General features: G+C 39.5%; 1 protein-coding gene across 1 annotated transcript in view; it reads left to right on the forward strand.

The window, feature by feature from the left end:
- The first annotated feature begins 6,084 nt into the window (after nucleotides 1-6,084).
- The window catches only part of LOC126299456 (lysophospholipid acyltransferase 5-like), a 196,914-nt gene continuing 179,589 nt past the window's right edge, over nucleotides 6,085-23,409 (forward strand). The window contains exons 1-3 of the mRNA XM_049991373.1: nucleotides 6,085-6,290; nucleotides 6,384-6,491; nucleotides 8,149-8,271. Of these exons, the coding sequence (XP_049847330.1) occupies nucleotides 6,212-6,290; nucleotides 6,384-6,491; nucleotides 8,149-8,271 (310 nt within the window). The 5' untranslated portion in view covers nucleotides 6,085-6,211. The remainder of the gene's footprint in view (nucleotides 6,291-6,383; nucleotides 6,492-8,148; nucleotides 8,272-23,409) is intronic.

Raw genomic sequence — 23,409 nt, forward strand, 5'->3', positions numbered from 1 at the left:
TCTGGGGGCGCAGTGGCATCAGAGATCCGAGGAGATGTTACAGGGTCCAGAGGCACCAAAGCGCTCGCCTCAGGTGTCCCAATGTTACCGCGGTCAAGGGCAACAGCCTGGAGCCTGTCGACCACAGCGAACACAGCTTCCAACGGTTTACGGACGGTGACCAGTTCCCCCTGAATCCATTCACAACAGGCGCAGTCTCTATCCATCCCTAACAATTTTTTTCTTCTCTTTGATCTCACATGCCGTTCAAAACAAACAGATGACTGACGACTACACGAACTTATACTATACGGGTACTAAAACGCGATGCTACAACTCTCAAATACTACAGTACGCTCGAAATTTATGAATTAAACTATGCAAGTACCCAAAAACACACAAAGAAATTAAATATTAAACTATGAAACAAATAAGTTAGCTAAGAGTACGACGTTCTGTTGGCTACCGCTTTTCCAACGGCGGCAGGGAGCTCACCTGCTCTTACAAGATCTGGGCTGTTAGTTATATGACAGAGCGCAGGAATCTGGTATATTAATCTGCAGAGTTTGTGGATGTACTGGTAGGAACAAGGATAAATGTAAAAAAATTGTTCAAATGGCTGTGAGCACTATGGGACTTCACATCGGAGGTCATCAGTCCCCTAGAACTTAGAACTACTTAAACCTAACTATCTAAGGACATCACACGTCCATGCCCAAGGCAGGATTCGAACCTGCGACCGTACCAGTCGCGCGGACTGAAGCGCCTAGAACCGCTCGGTCAACACGGCTGGCGGATAAATGTAATTGTGTATGATCTCGCCATGCGACATCACTGATGAAACAATTTCAGTTCAGTTAAGGATCATAGATATCAATCCATCGTCTCTGAGATCATTTTTTGCACTCTATGCATCTAAAAAAACTTAAGAAATCATTTAAATGGCCAGCATGTTATCAAAGTTTCGTTGGAGAAGATGTTCTATTACTGTATAACTGAATCATTTCATATCATAACGAGAGGTCACCGTTATGATCCACAGAACTTGCAGACAAGTAATCATCTTCATGTGCACTTTTGACAATATCAGAGCGCAGAGCGGCTTCCTATTTAAAACTGTCGAGATCTGCAAATACTGGTATTTATAAGGTGAAAGTTCCTTAGCCTGGTAGTATGCGACTGTTTCTTATAGGTCAGAAATGCACATATTTTCTTTTACTCTTTTTGGTATTTACCGTAATTACAATCTCTTGTATTGGGCAGATCTGCAGTCACATACATTTACATCCACACCCTGATAAATGTAATATGATATGGAGTATCTTATCTCGGTATCAGTTACCACCTTACACACTGTACTAATTGTTCTTGTGTAGATACAATCACTGCATGTGTACTTCCACATGTGCCTGAATTTACCTGATTATATCACTGTGATCTTTGTGTAGTCATCTGAGAAAAGGTAGATTTTCAGAATAGGCTGTCTTGTAATGCATTATGGGTCACCTGAAAAGATTCTCATTGTAGCTTTTGAACATTTGTAAAAAACTTTCATTCAGATCAGGTGAATCAGTCACAGGTTGCATAGACATATTCATCAATAAATTAGAGTATCTACTGGGCATAATGTTTACTGTTTATCTGTGGGGACAACGATAAGAATCACATAAGGATAACAAATAGATCAAAAAACCTTACAGACAACATAATTTCAAGTGTCGACACCGCAAAGATGAAAATGATTTATACTGGTGTGGTGTGAGTACTGTATGACCTTCGGTACACACACCATCAGATTGTTTGACTTGTCGCTCTAGTGAAGTAGGTGAGTGTCAGCAATATGTCTCGTGGTCTTATCGTGGTGTGTTTATATTCTGCTGTTAGGTCAGATGATAGAAATGCCACTTGCACACTTAGAGGAGTAGATTGATTATGACCATCTTTAAACAGAACTTGATTAATTTTCACACACATTTATTAAAATAATAACAATCATAAACCTTACTTAACTTGATTCTGGATGCTATTTACAACTGACAATCTGAAGTTCATTTGGTCTTGGTACATTAATCTTATTCTCACATATCTCTGATACTTGACAAAGTGTCTATACATTTATCTTCATGGCTATGTACAGGGATATGATAATCTTGTTAGGCGCAGACTGAAACTTGACTATAGACTGGTACAGACTAATGCATACTGATGCAGACTGACTCATCGGAGGTCTGTACACTCGTTATAATACCTCGAGCATTCAGGTATCATTGCACGAGTGTGATCCATGAGGAGAAAAGGTTCTGTGTTAGCAGCAATCTCATTGGCTGCTTTACATATTAATACGCGGATCGGCGGAAGCAGAATTTGGTCTGTCTCTATGACAGCGCCATCTCGTAGTGCGGAGACAGACGAGCGCTGCGCCTGCGCTGTTGTGCTTAGTAGGGCGCGCTCTAGTGGGAAAGTTGTGTACATACTGACTACGCGGAACTATGTACACAACAACTGGTTTGTGGATATTTTATCACAATGCCCTCATCCTTACCATTCGAGCTATAACTGTGAAAGAAAGGGATGTTCATCTTATTACAGGAGACATTTCTGTAATAAATCCAGGTTAGAAGTGCTTCAACAATTAGGTACTAACAATGCTTTCTCTTAAGTATTCATGACCAGTTTTGAAATGAGATTTCCAAACAGGCCATTATATCTAGTTCCTGAATCACAACGGGATCGCACTAGGACTCTAAATGAAAAAATCCATAGATCCACGATCTATAGAATATTTACAGTTCTAAAGCCTATGAAGAAAATATATCGAAAAGTAATAATAAAGGCAAAATTTCTGAGAAATGAAAGCTTAATAAGACTTTCAGGCAATAAATCAAAATCTGTGTAGGAAATTGTAAAAAGAAACAGGGGAAGACATATGATGACCAGGAAATCGTACTTACAAACACTGATAACGTTAATATTGAGAAAAAAGAACTAGTAAATTATATAAATGATTACTTTATAAATGCTTACCATATAGTAGACCTAAACTTCAGAAATTAGGATGAACTTAAATATTGTATAGCTGCATAAAACATGAAATTATTTCCAGGTACTAAGCATGAATTAGTAAAGATGACTAAGAGCCACAAAAACAAAATATTAGAAGGCATGGATGAAATGTTAGGGTCACTTGTAAAGCAAAGCAAACTGCTTCATCAATTGCAAAGTCCCAGGCACATATTGTTAATTTATCATTTACTGAGGGAGTGTAAATTAGAAAGTGATACCTTTATTCAAAAGTGGTAACTGGTATAAATTTGAAAACTCTCAACCCACATTCTTCCTCAGATTTCTGTGAAGTATGCCAGAGGTTAATGATACATCGAACCAACAAATACGTAAATGACCAAAAACTACTAAACAGTAATCAACATGGCTTTCAAAGAGTCAGAAATACAGAAACAGCAATTATGGTTTGCATATTAGAAGTACAGAAAGAGCAGTTATGGATTACACAAATGAAATAGTTAGGAACCTAAAAAGTAATAATAGTGTTATAGCACTTAATTAGGTTTTTCTAAATTTTTTGATACTGGTAGTCATGAAATTTTTTAGATGAGCTAGAAGCAGTCAGGATTAAAGGGGTGGAAAACAAGTGCTTCAAATCAACTCTGGATAACAAAAAACAAGTTGTGGAAATCACACCAGCTCATTCTAATCATAAAGTCAGATCAGTACCCAGTGCAAAGTTGAGACAGGTCTACCATAATATAGTCTGTTATGCCCTCTTTTGTTTTTTATTTATATAAATGACATACAGGTCTTACAATTGCAACTGAGATCACATTGTTTGCAGATACCATTTGTGTAATAGTGAGTGATGCTAAGGAATCACTTTTTGCAACAACTGATCAAGTCATAAAGTCCATGCATTAATAGTTAGGCTGACCCTTAATATAAAGAAAACAAATTACATTCAATTTGTGAAAACATTAATTGCAACTGAATCTTTAACTTGTACCTGATGGTAATGAACAGGAAAGAATATGATGTACACAACTAACAGAAAGATATGTTAACCAAGATTTAAATTGTAAAAACAATATAATGAAACTCTTCCAGAGACTCAATTTGGGATTTTTTGCTCTGGCAATAATTTCAAAAGTTTGCTTCTCAGGAGGTACTAGAATTACTTACTTTGGTTATTTCCTGTCCCTTGTAGCTCATGGAATAGTTTTTTGGGGATGAAAGTAATAGTTGATTAAATGATATTTTTACATTACAGAAAAGGGCTACTGGGATACTGATGGACTGCACAACAAGGGCCACTGCAAGCCCCTTTTTTAAAAGTTGCAAATGTGTGTTGATGGTCAGAGCTAAATGTGGAGACCTATAAATCAATAGTGATTACCAAAGTTACAATACATGCAACTCCAGGTTCCTCAATGCAGAGTGAACAAGAACAAATTGAACTCAAAGCCATTCCTTTCCCATAGCCCATATTCCCCTATTATTTTTCTATATCTTGTCTTTCCTACTATCAAATTCCAGTCTTCCACCACAGTCAAATTTTCCTCTCTCCTAACTATTTGAGTTATTTCTTTCAACTCTCCATACATTCTTTCAATATCTTCATCATCTGTGGAGCTAGTTGGTGTATAAACTTGTACTATTGTGGTGGGTATTGGTTTCATATCTATCTCTTCTATGATAATGCATTCGCTCTGCTGTTCATAGTAGCTTATCTGCAATCCTGTTTTCTTATTAATTATCAGATCTACTCCTCACTGCCCCTATTTGATTTTGTAGTTATAAACCTGTACTCACTTGATCACAAGTCCTGTTCTTTCCACTACTAAACTTCACTAATGCCCACTATATCTAACTTCAATTTATCCATTTTTAATTTCTACAAGACTCCTACCTGATTTAAGGATACAGCGATTCACGCTATGTTATGTAAAATGCCTGTTTTGTTCTCCCTGATAACAGTATCCTCCCGAGTAGTCTTCACCTGGAGATTTGAATGGGGAACAATTTTATGTACAGAATATTTTACCAAAGACAATGTCATCACCATTTAACCTTGCAGAATACTCGATGCAAAAAAATATTCAAGCCTTCATGGCATACTTGCATTGTGTTATTTACCATTGTTATTGTCATTATTATAATTATTCATCCAAGGCCCATCTCACAGTGATACATGAATTCAGGAATTGTTAAGGTAATGGAGTACAAATCAATAATTACCAATGTAGCTCAAATTATGCCACACACAGAGTACATAACATTCTTTATGAGGATAGGACAGATGGTGTCTCAGCATAAGACACATGGTTGGCTGTGATCGTGATTAAGGAACCGTACTAGCATATGCCTTAGTGATTTATAAAGACAGCAGAAATCCCAGATAAGAATAGCCGGATAGACCAACCCCATCCTCCAGACTATGAGATCTGTGTCTTACGAAAACAACGCAGATTAATGAAATGAAGACTAAAAGATCTCAACAGCACAGAATCCACTACTGCAAAGGGAGCGAGCGCACAGAAAAATTCCTTAACTTCCAATGGTAGTAGACGATGACACCATCACCCACATCAGTGTCCATACAGGTTTTCAGAAGAATGTTGACTCTGACATTCCGTACCGTTCAGGTGATGGTCTGCGTGAATGCCCAAAGTCGCCATTTGAAATGCATTGTGGAACTTTTTGACATTCCGTTCCGTCAACCTACTGCTAAGGCAAATGCCGGGGTGGTTCCTTAATCAAGGAGACAGGTGGCCACCTTTCCCATCCCCATAGGCTACCTATTCTATCGTCTTAAAGCATGTTATGTATTCCATATGCTATATTTTGGCCAATTGGTTGGCAGCATATTACCTTGACAGATCCTACATAATTGTGAGATGATCCTTGGGTGAATAAATAAATAAATAAGTGTAAGAATCTTCGTTGATCTGGTTTACGATTTACACTCACACATATATTCTCAACGACAAGGATATCCTGGATTTTCGGCAACAGATATACTTACAGTCTTTACCGACGCCGTGATGTTGGTAAAATGCTGTATGAGTTATATCATTGGTTGTATATCAACTGTTGACCAGTTTGGTGATCTTTGGCGTTATGTTTTGAGTCATGTTATGGTGTCCTGAGGGTAAAGTTATTGTTGTGTTCGTGTCCAGTCGTACTCGAAAGATTTTTTAACTGTTATTTACTAACAAATATCATGAACATCCTGGAATCAATAGCCTATCATTTAGGTGCCCCGGAACCAGCGTTAAGGCTGGTTATATCGTTACTTGCAGGTTTGTTGATTTGGTGCTTAGCGCGCTGATAATGTTTACGTTTTGTTGACGAACCAAAATGCTCCGTGAAGTAAATAATTCTCCTTTTTTTAGGTTACCCAGTAGCTGCCTTTTATCACCATTATGTTCGCAGTATGTCTGAGACTCTGCGGCACGTATTCTTTGTTGTCGTCGGATTAATTATTGCATATTTCAATTATGGCAAGTATTTGCTGATAATCTGCTTGTTCATTAATAATATGAAGTATTTTAACGGACCTTGTATGCGTTATTGTTGTCGTTAGTGAAGCTTAATTGTGGCGTGTAGCATATTCTAATCCAAATACTTTCATAAGAAGCTTTGAATCTGCCTATGTTTCTTCTCACATACTTTTTAAAGCGCAGAAGTGTCGATCGTGCGTTGCCAAGCAAGAAAAGAACTAGTGGTCTTGCGACAACGTTAATTTCGATGTTTCTCATCTCCAAATATCAAAGAAGAAAATGGTGCTGCATACTTACAGAAACCTGGTTTGTGATTGCATTCGGAATTACCAAACGCTGTCCTTGAAAAATGGAGACCCCGGCAAATTATTTACGTATTTATTGTTGAAGTTCTAGTTCAGTCCACACCTTTCTCTGTTTGCAGTCACAAAATAGTCGGTGTTATTGTTAGGTTACAGGTAAATAACTGCCAGACTCCAAATCTGAAGGTCTTTTTCATTCCTGGTCTGTCTTCGGATATTTTTGCAGTCAGTAGGGAGTAAATGAACTGACAATATTGTTTGGTTATCGCAACAAACGGAATAAAATGTGTATAATAATCCTCTACAGCTCCCAAGCCATGTTGAGTGTTGTTAGCCAGGGAATACTTGCTTTTGTGACAAACTGATATGTAATGCAGTCCACAGTCTAGATTAGTTGGAGGGGACAATTTTATTTTGAGCTGACAAAGCAAAAGAATGGTTATAGTGCTAGCTGACTTGTAGCATAGCCTGAGGTCTTCATTCACTCTGTATGTTTATAATAGATAATGAAAGCAACAAAGTAAGTTCAAAAACATCTATCATATTATGTAGGGCCTTGTAGACAAATATATGGCATGTACTTTGATTCGTGTAATTTACATTATGTATAACTCCATCAACCATGGACAGGGGCACTTCATTATTATTACTACCCAAACTTTTGGATTTATGAGTGCCCTACTTTACTCAAAGATACTTCTGCAAGCCTTAATTGAAATGATTTCCAGAAATATTTTGTCGTGATTAGTTTTCATAGAACTGCTAAGAAAAGTGTAAGTATGTCGAAAAGAGTACATGCATCATGTATATATAAATCTCTTGTGTAAAATGTGAGGGGTGAACGAACCATATGGAGAATGCAGAATTTTGATAAACTGATGACGGTTGTTTGAAAAGATATTAGGGAACATGTTATTCTTCAATTTTTTTTTTTTTTTTTTTTTTTTTTTTTTTTTTTTTTTTTTTTTACAGTCTGTGTAAGTTGTGTAATTGGATGTTCGCAGTAACAAATTTTGTAAGTACAATAGAATGTTTTGTAAGTTGCTTGTTAGACTGGCTGTATTTTTATTTTCCACTCGTCTTCATACAAATTTATCAGTGGCACAACTGTTTATTATTGTAGATTCTAAACAGAAAATTGTGCAATATTTTATTCACTGTTCATTATAACTTATTTTAAATTTAATTGCCAAATATTTGTATCAGAATATTGGTATTTTGGTGCTAATGATTTATCTGAACTATACTTTGAATTTTGTGTACTTACTGACATTGGATGTGCTGTCTCTAAATAAACAACATGCTATAACTTTCTTAAAATGTTGCGTTACTGAGATGGTGGTATCAATTTTCAGGTGAGGATGTCATGCATTCTATGATGGCTGTCTTCGGAACTTATATTTTCCTGCAGATCTTTGGTGCATCCAAGGAATCTGTGTGCAGTATTTTTACATTTACTATGCTGTATCTTCTTGCAGGTAAGTCAGGATTTGTGAAGTACTATGTTTAAGAGTTTTAAGTATATCTATTTGCAACAATGAAAAAGAAGTTTCAGGGAAAGAATACATAATGTAGTTGAGGAAATCTGTTTGTAATGTATTGTCATTGGTTGAGAAGGGGATACAGGGTAGGGTCACAGCAAGGTATCTTGTGCCTTTGGCAGAAATACGAAAGCTGCAACCCTACCTGTTTATATGCTAGATTTTTGTTACTTTTTTGTCATCATCCCTGTGAACCCTTTCCCTTGTAAAACTAACTAGCAGTGCAGTGTTGCCAACTTGGAACATCCTCATTTTGTCTAGTACACACCAGCAGGATGAAGAGAAGTTACTTAGTTATGTTTGGACACAACAAATAACTTCTGTTATATATTCTTTCAGCCACCTGTCATAGGTCAGCAAATCTTACTCCTGCGCTGTAATTCGGGGAAACTAATTAGAGCTACTTCTACAAGTGGTTGAAGAGCATTCTTTCGTGAGACTCCAGACATGGCAACTCTAGGTATGCCACCTGAAAGACAGGAGCAAAACTCAGCATCCTTTGATTTCTTAGCATCTACATCTACATCCATACTCCGAAAGCCACCTGGCGGTGTGTGGCGGAGGGTACCCTGAGTACCTCTATCGGTTCTCCCTTCTATTCCAGTCTCGTATTGTACGTGGAAAGAAGAATTGTCGGTATGCTTCTGTGTGGGCTATAATCTCTCTGATTTTATCCTCATGGTCTCTTCGCGAGATATACGTAGGAGGGAGCAATATACTGCTTGACTCTTCGGTGAAGGTATGTTCTCGAAACTTTAACAAAAGCCCGTACCGAGCTACTGAGCGTCTCTCCTGCAGAGTCTTCCACTGGAGTTTATCTATCATCTCCGTAATGGTTTCGCGATTACTAAATGATCCTGTAGCGAAGCACGCTGCTCGCCGTTGGATTTTCTCTATCTCTTCTATCAACCCTATCTGGTGCGAATCACACACTGCTGAGCAGTATTCGAGCAGTGGGCGAACAAGCATACTGTAACCTACTTCCATTGTTGTCGGATTGCATTTCCTTAGGATTCTTCCAATGAATCTCAGTCTGGCATCTGCTTTACCGACGATCAACTTTATATGATCATTCCAGCTACAATATTCCATCACATTTCCAAAAACCCATGTCACACAGCCCTGTTTCAAAACCATCAGCTCTGACTTGACATGTACTGCGACATTATTGGCAGACCAATTGGAGATTTTGAGAAATGTTATTCATCTTCTTTTGCTCAACTGCTTGCATAGCTATCATCCTTGCACGGCTCTGCAGTCAATACCCTGCCCTTTGATATGCCTTATCCTACATAATGACTCCAAAGAGAGGACAGGTCCCACAACTCCCAAACTCACTAACAATTGTTTTATCTCCATTCTCCATGATTATCCCAGCTGAGAAATTTTCTAAACCTACATAAAATCAGTGATCAAGTGCATTGTGTGTTCTTGCATGATGGAGGCCATAAACAACCATCCCAGCCGCAGTATGTTTACTGCTGAGCAAATAGCAAATATCCAAACTATGCTATATTGTAAACAGTGTGATGCAATGATCTGCCTGCAACTTATTGTACAGTACAGTCCATGGAATATATTGTGATCCAAAATTAAAGGCTAGTGCAGATGTCTCTGTATGTCCATCTTTATACAGATGGTTGCAGGACCTCGGCTGATCAGTACAGAATGTTGAATCAAAATATCTTTTAGCCATTTAATTTTCCAATTGTTGTTTTGTTGAGCAACCAGTTTCAGTGATGTGTTATGCTATCTTGAGGCTCCCTGACTGACATGTAGGAAGATTCCCACCTGTGGCCCAGTCAAAACAGCAGCCAGGTTTCAATGAGTGCTATCCATAGATTTTTGACACAATGATCCCTGTTTGCATGAATTCCAATGCAATGTTGCCTTTGTGGAGTGAGAAAACCAGTACAGAACCTCCTGTGTGTAGGATCACTGGCTAGTTTGAATCACAATATCCAGTTATTTCTGTGAAGTCTGCTTTAGTGAAACAGTTGCAAATCCTTGGTTCCCTGTAGATACCTCAGATCTTGTTTCATACTGAGCCATTGTTGCTTTTGCAGATCATTGCACTATTAACTTAATTTGTTTATAACATGTGAAATATCTGAGCTTGTCACTTGTGCAATACACAGTGAACATCCTATTGTATGTCTGTATATTGCATGTTGTCTCTTCTTTCAGTTGGATTTTTACCAAATTTTGCCATTCTCTTCAGTGCGAGTTCAAACAGGCCTACAATTTGACAATACTAAAAGATTAAATATTTCATTGACATACTTCTTTTGATCTAACTTCATCACTCCTGTTTCATAATTCTTACCCCACCTTTCACACAAAATTTTTCTTTTAGTTGTTCTTTTTTTTACTGACGGCCACTAAAAGTTAGTATATCATGTACGAACACTGTAAGGAATTACATTATTGATCTCTCATCAGGAACAATACATGCAGGAATCCATTCAAGCCCTATTTCAAGCAGTATATTATTCAACTTCAGATTCCACTGCCAGCTAGCTTTCTCCAAACAATACAGAGACTTTATACTTTGGTAGCTTCTGAGTACATCACTGGTTGTGACTCACAAATTTCAGTGTGAGTGTCTTCCTACAGAAATGCACACTTACTGCACTCATATGACCTGCGCCTGTGTTGTATTTAGGAGTCAACACAAATTAGTAACATACTGAAGTGTACCTTACAACTGGCAAGTAGAGTTCATCATAATCAGTACTTTTTCCCTCAGTGGATCCATTAACCCTAATATTACCTTGTACTGAGTTATTTCACCTGTGTCATTTACCTTTGTTTTAAATATCCACATAAAAGGTAAAACCCTTTTTCTTTGAGGAAGGACTACTAATGACCACATTTTATTTTTATGAAGTAGTCATATTCTCCATCCATTGTTTTTTTTCTCTGATCACCGTGAGTAGATGATAAAGTTTCTTCAACAATCTGGGAATCACTCAGCCATGAAACTTGACAAAATAAGCTAAGACCACCCTCTTCTTTCTCTTTTCATCAAATAATCTTTTTATGGATGTAAGCTGTAATTGTGTATCAGAGAATCCACTCATATCCTCACATAAGGTGTGTTGGCATCATTGTCATCGTCATCTGATTGACATTCAGCATCATCATTTATACTCACAGTGTAAGTATCATCTGGAGAATTATGAACTGTCTATGTTTTTTTCTATGATATATTCTCTTCTGGTTTCTTCAGATGGTACAGCACATCTATCAGATGAAGAACAACTATATTTTATCACAGTTTACTGCATTTTCTGATAATATCTCATTTCTGCTCTTGTTGTTGTTGTTGTGGTCTTCAGTCCTGAGACTGGTTTGATGCAGCTCTCCGTGCTACTCTATCTTGTGCAAGCTTCTTCATCTCCCATTACCTACGGCAACCTACATCCTTCTGAATCTCCTTAGTGTAGTCATCTCTTGGTCTCCCTCTACGATTTTTACCATCCACGCTGCCCTCTAATACTTAATTGGTGATCTCTTGATGCCTCAGAACATGTCCTACCAACCGATCCCTTCTTCTAGTCAGGTTGTGCCACAAACTCCTCTTCTCCCCAATTCTATTCAATACCTCCACATTAGTTATGTGATCTACCCATCTAAACTTTAGCATTCTTCTGTAGCACCACATTTCGAAAGCTTCTATTCTCTTCTTGTCCAAACTATTTATCGTCCATGTTTCACTTCCATACATGGCTACACTCCATACAAATACTTTCAGAAATGACTTCCTGACACTTAAATCTATACTCGATGTTAACAAATATTACTTCTTCAGAAACGCTTTCCTTGCCATTGCCAGTCTACATTTTATATCCTCTCTACTTCGACCATCATCAGTTATTTTGCTCCCCAAATAGCAAAACTCCTTTACTACTTTAAGTGTCTCATTTCCTAATCTAATTCCCTCAGCATCACCCGACTTTATTTGACTACATTCCATTATCCTCGTTTTGCTTTTGTTGATGGTCATCTTATATCTTCCTTTCAAGACACTATCCTTTCCATTCAACTGCTCTTCCAAGTCCTTTGCTGTCTCTGACAGAATTACGATGGCATCGGCGAACCTCAAAGTTTTTATTTCTTCTCCATGGACTTTAACACCTACTCCGAATTTTTCTTTTGTTTCCTTCACTGCTTGCTCAATATACAGATTGAATAACATCGGGGATAGACTACAGTCCTGTCTCACTCCCTTCCCAACCACTGCTTCCCTTTCATGTCCCTCGACTCTTATAACTGCCATTTGGTTTCTGTACAAATTGTAAATAGCCTTTCGCTCCCTGTATTTTATCCCTGCCACCTTCAGAATTTGAAAGAGAGTATTCCAGTCAACATTGTCAAAAGCTTTCTCTAAGTCTACAAATGCTAGAAACGTAGGTTTGCCCTTCCTTAATCTAGCTTCTAAGATAAGTCGTAGGGTCAGTATTGCCTCACGAGTTGCAACATTTCTACGGAATCCAAACTGATCTTCCCCGAGGTCGGCTTCTACTAGTTTTTCCATTTGTCTGTAAAGAATTTGTGTTAGTATTTTGCATCCGTTACTTATTAAACTGATAGTTTGGTAATTTTCACATCTGTCAACACCTGCTTTCTTTGGGATTGGAATTATTATATTCTTCTTGAAGTCGGAGGGTATTTCGCCTGTCTCATTCATCTTGCTCACCAGATGGTAGAGTTTTGTCAGGACTGGCTCTCCCAAGCCCGTCAGTAGTTCCAATGGAATGTTGTCTACTCCGGGGGCCTTGTTTCGACTCAGATCTTTCAGTGCTCTGACAAACTCTTCAAGCCGTATCGTGTCTCCCATTTCATCTTCATCTACATCCTCTTCCGTTTCCATAATATTGTCCTCAAGTACATCGCCCTTGTATGGACCTTCTATAAACTCCTTCGACCTTTCTGCTTCCCCTTCTTTCCATCTGAGCTCTTGATATTCATACAAGTGATTCTCTTATCTCCAAAGGTCTCTTTAATTTTCCTGTAGGCAGTATCTAGATTACCCCTAGTGAGATTTCTACTAGCTTTCATCTTTTTACCTACTTGATTCTCTGCTGCCTTCACTACTTCATCCCTCAAAGCTACCCATTCTTCTTCTACCGTATTTCTTTCCCCCATTCCTGTCAATTGCTCCCTTATGCTCTCCCTGAAACTCTGTGCAACCTCTGGTTCTTTTAGTTTATCCAGGTCCCATCTCCTTAAATTCCCACCTTTTTGCAGTTTCTTTAGTTTTAATCTACAGGTCATAACCAATAGATTGTGGTCAGAGTCCACATCTGCCCCTGGAAATGTCTTACAATTTAAAACCTGGTTCCTAAATCTCTGTCTTGCTATTATATAATCTATCTGAAACCTGTCAGTATCTCCAGGCTTCGTCCAAGTATACAGCCTTCTTTTATGGTTCTTGAATCAAGTGTTAGCTCTTAATGACATAATATATGTCATGATCAACCAGGCAACACCACTTGGTAGCGTTGTGCACCAAGCAAGAGTTACATAACAGATACTGTGAAAGGGCATCAACACAAAGGCCCAATCACTTGCCTGGCATCTCTGTTGTGCAGAAGCATCTAGATGACACTCGCAAATCCAGGCCGCCACCTGCCTTTTTGCCACTTCCTTCAACTCACTGTATATATCTGCCGATAGTGTGGTCAGTCAGTAGGGAACTCTGTCAACTGTGGAGCACATTGCTTCTGCCTTGTACCGGCAGACTTGGATATCTTTTCACTGACAATTATCAAAACATGCCATGCTGCAGGCACTCAGACAGTTAAAAGTCAGCAATTAGACAGTTCAGTTCAGTGCCTGCAGTCAGCCCAGTATAGTACTCAGAAGACTACCTTCTGACTTAGCAGCCACTGTTTATAGAGAACTAGAACCATTAACGGAGTGTCTGCAAATTACTAACAGCTATAGAATAATATCATAGATTTCCAAAAGACAGCAAAGTTATTTAGGTATCATTGTATTAAGTAAGGACATTAAGTGCCAAACTGTGCCAAAGTACCATTTTGTAACATACTCATAATAAGCGTTATTTCTTATTGTGTTGCCCCATTTCTGTTATAGTGTGTTCACAAAACCACCTGTTAACCACCTTTAAGAAGCTACAGTGATCAGTTAAAACATTATGCCCACTGTAATGTTGGATGACGCCTGGTGGCATTGTAAGCATTTAACAGAGTAACAAAAGTATGTAATTGGAGCAGAGACAGACGGTGGATCCCCTTAGTGAAGATATGAGTCGTAAATGAGAAAATCCATTGAGATAAACAATTCTATTGGAGGAACATCCGCAACTGAGCATTATACCAGAGGTTGAAAATACTGTTTCAGTTGTAAAGTTCTTTTATTATCACACAACCGGTTTTGGGCGCTTATCAGCCCATCTTCAGGTGTTTTAACTTGGTGCTGTGGTCCCTGAGCGCCCCAGTGGACGTGTACTAGGTGTGGTATGCTACTTATATGAGCACAGAACAGGGAGTCCCTGTTCTGCGCTCATAGGTAGCACACCATGCCTAGTACATGTCCACTGGGGTGCTTGGGGTCCACAGCACCAAGTTACGACACCTGAAGATGGGCTTATAAGAGCCTGATACTGGTCTTGTGATAATATAAAACTTTACAACTGAAGCGGTATTTTCAACCTCTGCCATTGAGATAAGGGACTTTGACAAAGGGCATATTATTATTATTATTATTATTATTATTATTATTATTATTATTATTATTATTTCTTTCCTTTCTCAGACGTTATGTCTGGTTAAAAATGGAAAGTGAAGCAGACCTTGATCAAGCGTGACGTCCTTTTAACTGTACGGTATATGTTACATTGCATTTAGGAACTTTCGGGTAATTGAACATGAATCAATAATTACAGATTTCTATAGTTGTATATATACGTTTGGATGTAGCTGTATTGCTTTGATGTACTGGTGGATATTGCTTGGTATGACTCCTGTAGTTGATAGTATAATTGGTATAATGTCAACTTTATCCTGATGCCACATGTCATTGACTTCCTCAGCCAGTTGGATGTATTTTTCAATTTTTTCTCCTGTTTTCTTCTGTATATTTGTTGTATTGGGTATGGATATTTCGATTAGTTGTGTTAATTTCTTCTTTTTATTAGTGAGTATGATGTCAGGTTTGTGATGTGGTGGTGTTTCATCTGTTATAATGGTTCTGTTCCAGTATAATTTGTATTCATCATTCTCCAGTACATTTTGTGGTGCATACTTGTATGTGGGGACTTGTTGTTTTATAGGTTTATGTTGTAAGGAAAGCTGTTGATGTATTATTTTTGCTACATTGTCATGTATTCTGGGGTATTCTGTATTTGCCAGTATTGTACATCTGCTTGTGATGTGATCTACTTGTTATTATTATTATTCAGAGTCTGTGAACGAGTATCTCGAAAAACGGTGGCGCTGGTCAAATATTCACATGCTACTGTCATGAGCAGCTACAGAAAGAGGTAGGAGGACACTGAAACTACTGAAAGGCACTAAATCGTTGGGACGTCCATGAGTCTTCACAGAACGTGGGGTTCAGAGGCTTGTCTGCTCTGTAAAGTAGGATAGATGGTGATCTATGGCTTCTTTGCTGAAAGAGCACAACACTGGTGCACGCACAAGTGTTTCAGAGCACACCATTCATTGTTGAACATGGGCTTTGCAGCAGATCATCCCTATGTTTTCACATTTTGACCCAGTGATACCATCAGTTACGACTGCAGTTGGCATGGGACTATGGGCATTCAACCGTTGATCAATGGAAACATGTCAACTCTACAGGTGAATCACATTTTTGCTGTACTAGGTTGATGGTCATCTCCACCAACACCGTCATTGTGGTGAACGGCGTCTCGAAACGTGCAGCGTGCCATGGACGCAGGCTGGTGGGAGCAGTATTGTGCTAAGTGAGATAATCTCCTGCACTTGCATGGGACCTGTTAGAGTAATCAAAGACATATTGACAGTTGCAAACCACCTCGTCCCTTCATGCTGATGTCTTCCCTGAAGGTGATATCGCCTTTCAGCAGTGTAATTGTCTGTCTCTTGGAGCCAGAACCATGCTACAGTGATTTTAGAAGCATTATAGTGAACTCACGTTGATACCTCGGACCAAATTAGCCCAGTGTAAATCCTACAGAACCCATCTGGATCACTATTGGGTGCCATCACCACATACGCAAATCAGCGGCCCCTTATTTATGTGAATTACATGACCTGTGTGTAGACATCCAGTGCCACATACCTTCACAAACATACCAACAAACTGTTAGATCTCTGATACACAGAATCAGTGATGTGCTTTGTTCCAAAGACAGACAAACAAGCTATTAAGCAGGTGGTCACAATATTTTGGTTTGGCTCAGCAGTGTATAGCAGGGAAAAATTTTTCTGCTACTGTGGATGTTTGAGCTTAGTTAATAGTAGCATTCAGTTACTACATTCACAACAGGTATAGTCACAATAGCCGACAAATATGAGCTTTCTGGTCTTGGATTCCAATGTTTTCTGTTCTTCCTTAGGAATTAGTCATAACTTCTGAACCAAAAATTTGCATATGTGATACATCAGGTTTCCTGCCTGACCATATCTCCAAAGGTGTTTTTACCCCCATCACTTTGGCAGGTGATCTATTAATAATACAAGCAGCTGTCACTGTTGTCTTGGTCCAGTATTTAATAAGTGAATCAACATCAAATAACATTCATTTAGCTCTTGCTGGCAGTGTTTTGTTTGTACACTCTTCAAGCCCATTCTGCTGAGGACAATAAGGAGTAGTCTGTTGCTTGATACCATATTTGTTCAAGAAGTTTTCAAAATATTTTTTGTGGTACTTTTCACCAGTGACTAAGCAAATGATTTTCATTTCCTTCTTCAGTTCTTTTTCCATTAGGTTACATTACATTGTATCGTCGAAAGCTCCGAATACACTGAGTTTGTCCTTTACAAAATACACATTCATAAATATTGCATGCTTTGTAGTGATGCAGTTTCCATGGGACCCAGTACATCAATGTGAATCAACTGTAGTGGTTGTGAAGCTCATGAACTAATATTATTGAATGGTGGTCTGGTTTACTTCACTTAAAGACATACCATGCATGTGGCAGGCTCTTAACTACCAGCAGAAGGCAAACTTATGCCCTTGGTACCATCTAATATTTATTTACATCCATAAAATACAAATATGCCAGTGGCACAGGATAATAGAATTTAAATCATGAGAACATATTAGATTTGCAATCACTTCTCTGTTTGTGTTTAGCAAATACAAAATATTTATCAGTGTCGCTCAACCTGCTAATGCTCCCTCTCTTTTGTGTACTTCGCAGCCAGTATGTCTAAAATTTATGTGGCATTCGTTTTTTACTATTACATTAATTGAAAAAGATTAGCAGCAAGTTTTGGTACATGTAATACATCTCTACATGTAACACATCTCTTCCCTGAATTCTTCTGTTTTTGTCATTATTCAGTCTCAATTGGGCATTTTGCAGACTTTTTACAGGAAGTGATGTCTTATTGCCAACAGTTATGGTAGGTATTGATTGGCTTCATACATCATACATCTGGTCACAATTGTGAGAATATGCATTGCAGTGCATGAGTACATGTACCATACGTCCGAATTAATTGAATGTGAAGAAGCTGTAAAACCAGCGATAAAAGTTTTATGTTTAAATATGCGGCACTGTCTGGCAGTGTGCCCGTATTGGTTGCAATTGAAGCACTGTGACTGTTTATTGCCTTTCCTTTGCTTTTGACCTGTTTCCCTTTAACATGCCATTTTCCTCTGAAGAATGCCGAAATCTGCACATCTGTTACTTCTCATAAAAGCTTTGTTTTTATAAGCTCCGCACTGATTTTGATTCCTGAGCTTTCAGTTCCCATTACCATAGGTTTGTGTGTTTCAGGCAACCCATCCAACATTAATGTTCCAAGTCACTCATCAGTGACATGAAATTTAATATGTCTTAAAAAGTGGTTGACATGATTTTGTTCACATATATTAAACATTTTTAGATGATACCCCAAGAACCATGGACCTTGCCGTTGGTGGGGAGGCTTGCGTGCCTCAGCGATACAGATAGCCGTACCGTAGGTGCAACCACAATGGAGGGGTATCTGTGGAGAGGCCAGACAAATGTGTGGTTCCTGAAGAGGGGCAGCAGGCTTTTCAGTAGTTGCTGGGGCAACAGTCTGGATAATTGACTGATCTGGCCTTGTAACACTAACCAAAACGGCCTTGCTGTGCTGGTACTGCGGACCAGGTCTGAAAGCAAGGGGAAACTACAGCCGTATTTTTTCCCGAGGGCATGCAGCTTTACTGTATGATTAAATGATGATGGCGTCCTCTTGGGTAAAATATTCCGGAGGTAAAGTAGCCCCCATTCGGATCTCCGGGCGGGGACTACTCAAGAGGATGTCGTTATCAGGAGAAAGAAAACTGGCGTTCTGCGGATCGGATCGTGGAATGTCTGATCCCTTAATCGGGCAGGTAGGTTAGAAAATTTAAAAAGCTAAATGGATATGTTAAAGTTAGATATAGTGGGAATTAGTGAAGTTTTAGGGGGAGCATAAGGGAACAATTGACAGAAATGGGGGAAAGAAATACAGTAGAAGAAGAATGGGTAGCTTTGAGAGATGTAGTAGTGCAGGCAACACAGGACCTAGTAGGTAAAAAGATGAGGGCTAGTAGAAATCCTTCGGTAACAGAAGAAATACTGAATTTAGTTGATGAAAGGAGAAAATATAAAAATGCAGTAAATGAAGCAGGCAAAAAGGAGTACAAACGTCTCAAAAACTTGGTCAACACGAAGTGCAAAATGGCTAAGCAGGGATGACTAGAGGACAAATGTAAGGATGTAGAGGCTTATCTCACTAAGGGTAAGATAGATACTGCCTACAGGAAAATTAAAGAGATGTTTGGAAAAAAGAGAACCACTTGTATGAATATCAAGAGCTCAGATGGAAACCCAGTTCTAAGCAAAGAAGGGAAAGCAGAAAGGTGGAGGGAGTATATAGAGGGTCTATACAACGGCAATGTACTTGAGGGCAATATTATGGAAATGGAAGAGGATGTAGATGAAGATGAAATGGGAGATACGATACTTCGTGAAGAGTTTGACAGAGCACTGAAAGACCTATGTCGAAACAAGGCCCCGGGAGTAGACAACATTTCATTAGAACTATTGACGGCCTTGGGAGAGCCAGTCCTGACAAAACTCTACCATCTGGTGAGCAAGATGTATGAGACAGGCAAAATACCCTCAGACTTCAAAAAGAATATAATAATTCCGATCCCAAAGAAAGCAGGTGCTGACAGATGTGAAAATTACCGAACAATCAGTTTAATAAGTCACGGATGCAAAATACTAACGCATATTGTCTACAGACGAATGGAAAAACTGGTAGAAGCTGAACTCGGGGAAGATCAGTTTGGATTCCGTAGAAATATTGGTACACGTGAGGCAGTACTGACCCTATGACTTATCTTAGAAGCTAGATTAAGGAAAGGCAAACCTACGTTTCTGTCATTTGTAGACTTAGAGAAAGCTTTTGACAATGTTGACTGGAATCCTCTGTTTCAAATTCTGAAGGTGGCAGGGGTAAAATACAGGGAGCGAAAGGCTATTTACAATTTGTACAGAAACCAGATGGCAGTTATAAGAGTCGAGGGACATGAAAGGGAAGCAGTGGTTGGGAAGGGAGGAAGACAGGGTTGTAGCCTCTCCCCGATGTTATTCAATCTGTATATTGAGCAAGCAGTGAAGGAAACAAAAGAAAAATTCGGAGTAGGTATTAAAATCCATGGAGAAGAAATAAAAACTTTGAGGTTCGCCGATGCCATCGTAATTCTGTCAGAGACAGCAAAGTACTTGGAAGAGCAGTTGAACGGAACGGACAGTGTCATGAAAGGACGGTTTAAGATGAACATCAACAACAGCAAAACGAGGATAATGGAATGTAGTCGAATTAAGTCGGGTGATGCTGAGGGAGTTAGATTAGGAAATGTGACACATAAAGCAGTAAAGGAGTTTTGCTGTTTGGCGAGCAAAATAACTGATGATGGTCGAAGTAGAGAGGATATAAAATGTAGACCTGCAATGGCAAGGAAAGTATTTCTGAAGAAGAGAAATTTGTTAACATCGAGTATAGATTTAAGCGTCAGGAAGTCGTTTCTGAAAGTATTTGTATGGAGTGTAGCCATGTATGGAAGTGAAACTTGGACGATAAATAGCTTAGACAAGAAGAGAATAGAAGCTTTCGAAATGTGGTGCTACAGAAGAATGCTGAAGATTAGATGGGTAGATCATATAACTAATGAGGAGGTATTGAATAGGATTGGGTAGAAGAGAAGTTTGTGGCACAACTTGACTAGGAGAACGGATCGGTTGGTAGGACATGTTCTGAGGCATCAAGGGATCACACCAATTTAGCATTGGAGGGCAGCGTGCAGGGTAAAAATCGTAGAGGGAGACCAAGAGATGAATACACTAAACAGATTCAGAAGGATGTAGGTTGCCATAGGTAATGGGAGATGAAGAAGCTTGCACAAGATAGAGTAGCATGGAGAGCTGCATCAAACCAGTCTCAGGACTGAAGACCACAACAACAACAACAACCAAAATAGTGGTAATAAGGTCTCTCAATAATACCACTTGCTTGCTTAAACCACTGTCATCAAAAGCTTGTTCCAGTTTTTCCAGACCTGCTTAGCTCTAGATGCATCTTACATATTCATGTAATTGATTGGATGTAATAATAAAATGAGCTTTAATCTTGTCTTGACTTCTTTTTTTTTTTAATTTGTATTGGTAAAACACACGTGCACACACACACACACACACACACACACACACACACACACACCATTATATTGTCTCGCGGTCTCATGAAGTTACTAAAATCTGACACATCTACACTTATATTTGACAAGCCTTCCTATGGTATGTGGTGGAGAAAAAAGTGTGTACAGTTGTCATTTACCCCATTGTGTGTTCCAGTTGTGTATGGTGCACTAGAAGAGCAATTGTAGGTAAGCCTTGATGCAAACTCAGATCATTTTCCCTTAATGGTCTTTCTGTGAGATATAAATATGAGCAAGCAATATTTTGGTTGATTCTTCTGGGAACGTGTTTTCTCCGAATTTTAATAGTGACACTATAATGCACACTGCAACTCTTGAGCTTCTGCCACTGGAGTTATGCCATCTGAGGGAGGCATTCACACGTGCAAAACAAATCTGTAACAGAGCATGCCACCCTTCCATGGATCTTCTCTGTTTCCTTTGCCAGTCACATATGGTGCAGTTTGTTGATGACTAATTAGAACTTTCAAAGAATCAATCAAAAAAAGGTTTTTGTAAGCCACCTCCTCTGTGGGTTTACTGAACGTCCTGAGGTTTCTTTCAATGAATCTGGTTGGCGTCTACCTGACCTGCAATTAGTTTTAGGAGGTCATTCCACTTTCAATTGCTTTGTACACACACACCCTGATATTTAATAGAAGTGATTGATTCCAGTGATTGGTTAGACTAGATGATTCAGATCTTCCATGAAACCTTACAGCAGATCCAACATCAAGGCACGGAAGTGGTCTTTTTGTGGGTACTTGAGCAGCTCACGATACAGGGAAATGATGCAACAAACACAGAAGCCAAAGAAGCATATAGGGATGGTGTTCTACTTTGATGTTCTGTTCACTTGCTTGCCATCATCCCACCTGACACAGTCCCCTGTTGGTCCGAGGGTTAGAATAGGCCCGAGGTATTCCTGCCTGTCGTAAGAGGTGACTACAAGGAGTCCTTATGTGATGGTCCCCTGTAAAGTATGACCTCCATTTTTCAAAATTTTCCTAAAGAGCGAGCCAATTGGGCAAGGGCGCCTTTCATGGTGCATAATGTCCATCGTGCACTGAGACCTCTCGCATCCTTTGTTGATGTGGACCTGCATTTCCACTTGTTCTGCAGCTGTTGGGCAAGGTCACCCTCCTGGGTGCATATTCCTCCATCCTCTGTGCAGTATCGCTTTCTGCGCTGTCAATGATGATGGACTTCTTAGCTCATTTGCGCCTGATGTCCGGCATGGTAGCCAGTCTGTTGTGATGGGGCCACCATGTGCCCTATTGGTTGTAGGGATGACTCTGCTGATGCCTGCACTGTTAACTCCCCATGTATGCCAAGGAGTAGATACTCGTCACCCTGGGGCATCCGGACTCCCAGCGATGGCCATCCTGCCTTTGCTGCGGCTGGGTGGCGCCCATGGGGAGGCCCCCTGGTCAGAGTGGGTGGCATCAGGGCAGATGACATGCCATGAAGCGTAGTGCGTCATCTCTTGCTGGTGGTCAAACACCAGCAGTCTGTAAGCAGTCAAGGTCTAACTTCAATGCTAAGAAATATGACTCCAAGTTGTCCCCCCTTCTCCCTGGCCTCATCATGGGAGGAACACCAGGCTAAGAATGGCTATGGATGGTAATGAAGCTTTATTCATCCGGGTACCTCGTATGTGTGAGAGTTGATGGGGCATCTTTCTTGTCAATGAAATCTCAGTTTTTTGTGGAACATTTAGAGAACAATTTTGGAGAAGTGGATGGCTGTCAAAAATGTGGTCAGGGTCAGTATTCATCAAAACAGCATCCTCTGCCCAGTCATGGGCACTACTCCCCTGTGACAAGTTGGGGGATGTTTCTGTTTCTATCACACCCCATAAGAGCTTAATATGGTCCAGGGTATCATATTACACAGGGACCTTCTTTTGCAGTCTGACAATGAGCTGCACGCCAATTTAGAACAGCGAGGTGTCCATTTCATCTGGCGTGTCCACCAGACTCCGAGAGATAATCAGGTTGCCAACAGTGCCTTCATCTTGGCCTTCGAGGGTGACACATTACCCGAGAAGGTCAAGGTGATGGTCTACCGCTGTGTCGTAAAGCCACATATCCCTCCCCCGATGCGGTGCTGGAAGTTCCGCCATATGTCGTCTCGCTGTACTTCCAGTGTCACCTGTCGGGATTGTGGACGCCC

This window comes from Schistocerca gregaria, chromosome X (genome assembly GCF_023897955.1).
Source record: "Schistocerca gregaria isolate iqSchGreg1 chromosome X, iqSchGreg1.2, whole genome shotgun sequence".
NCBI classification, from domain to species: Eukaryota; Metazoa; Arthropoda; class Insecta; order Orthoptera; family Acrididae; genus Schistocerca; species Schistocerca gregaria.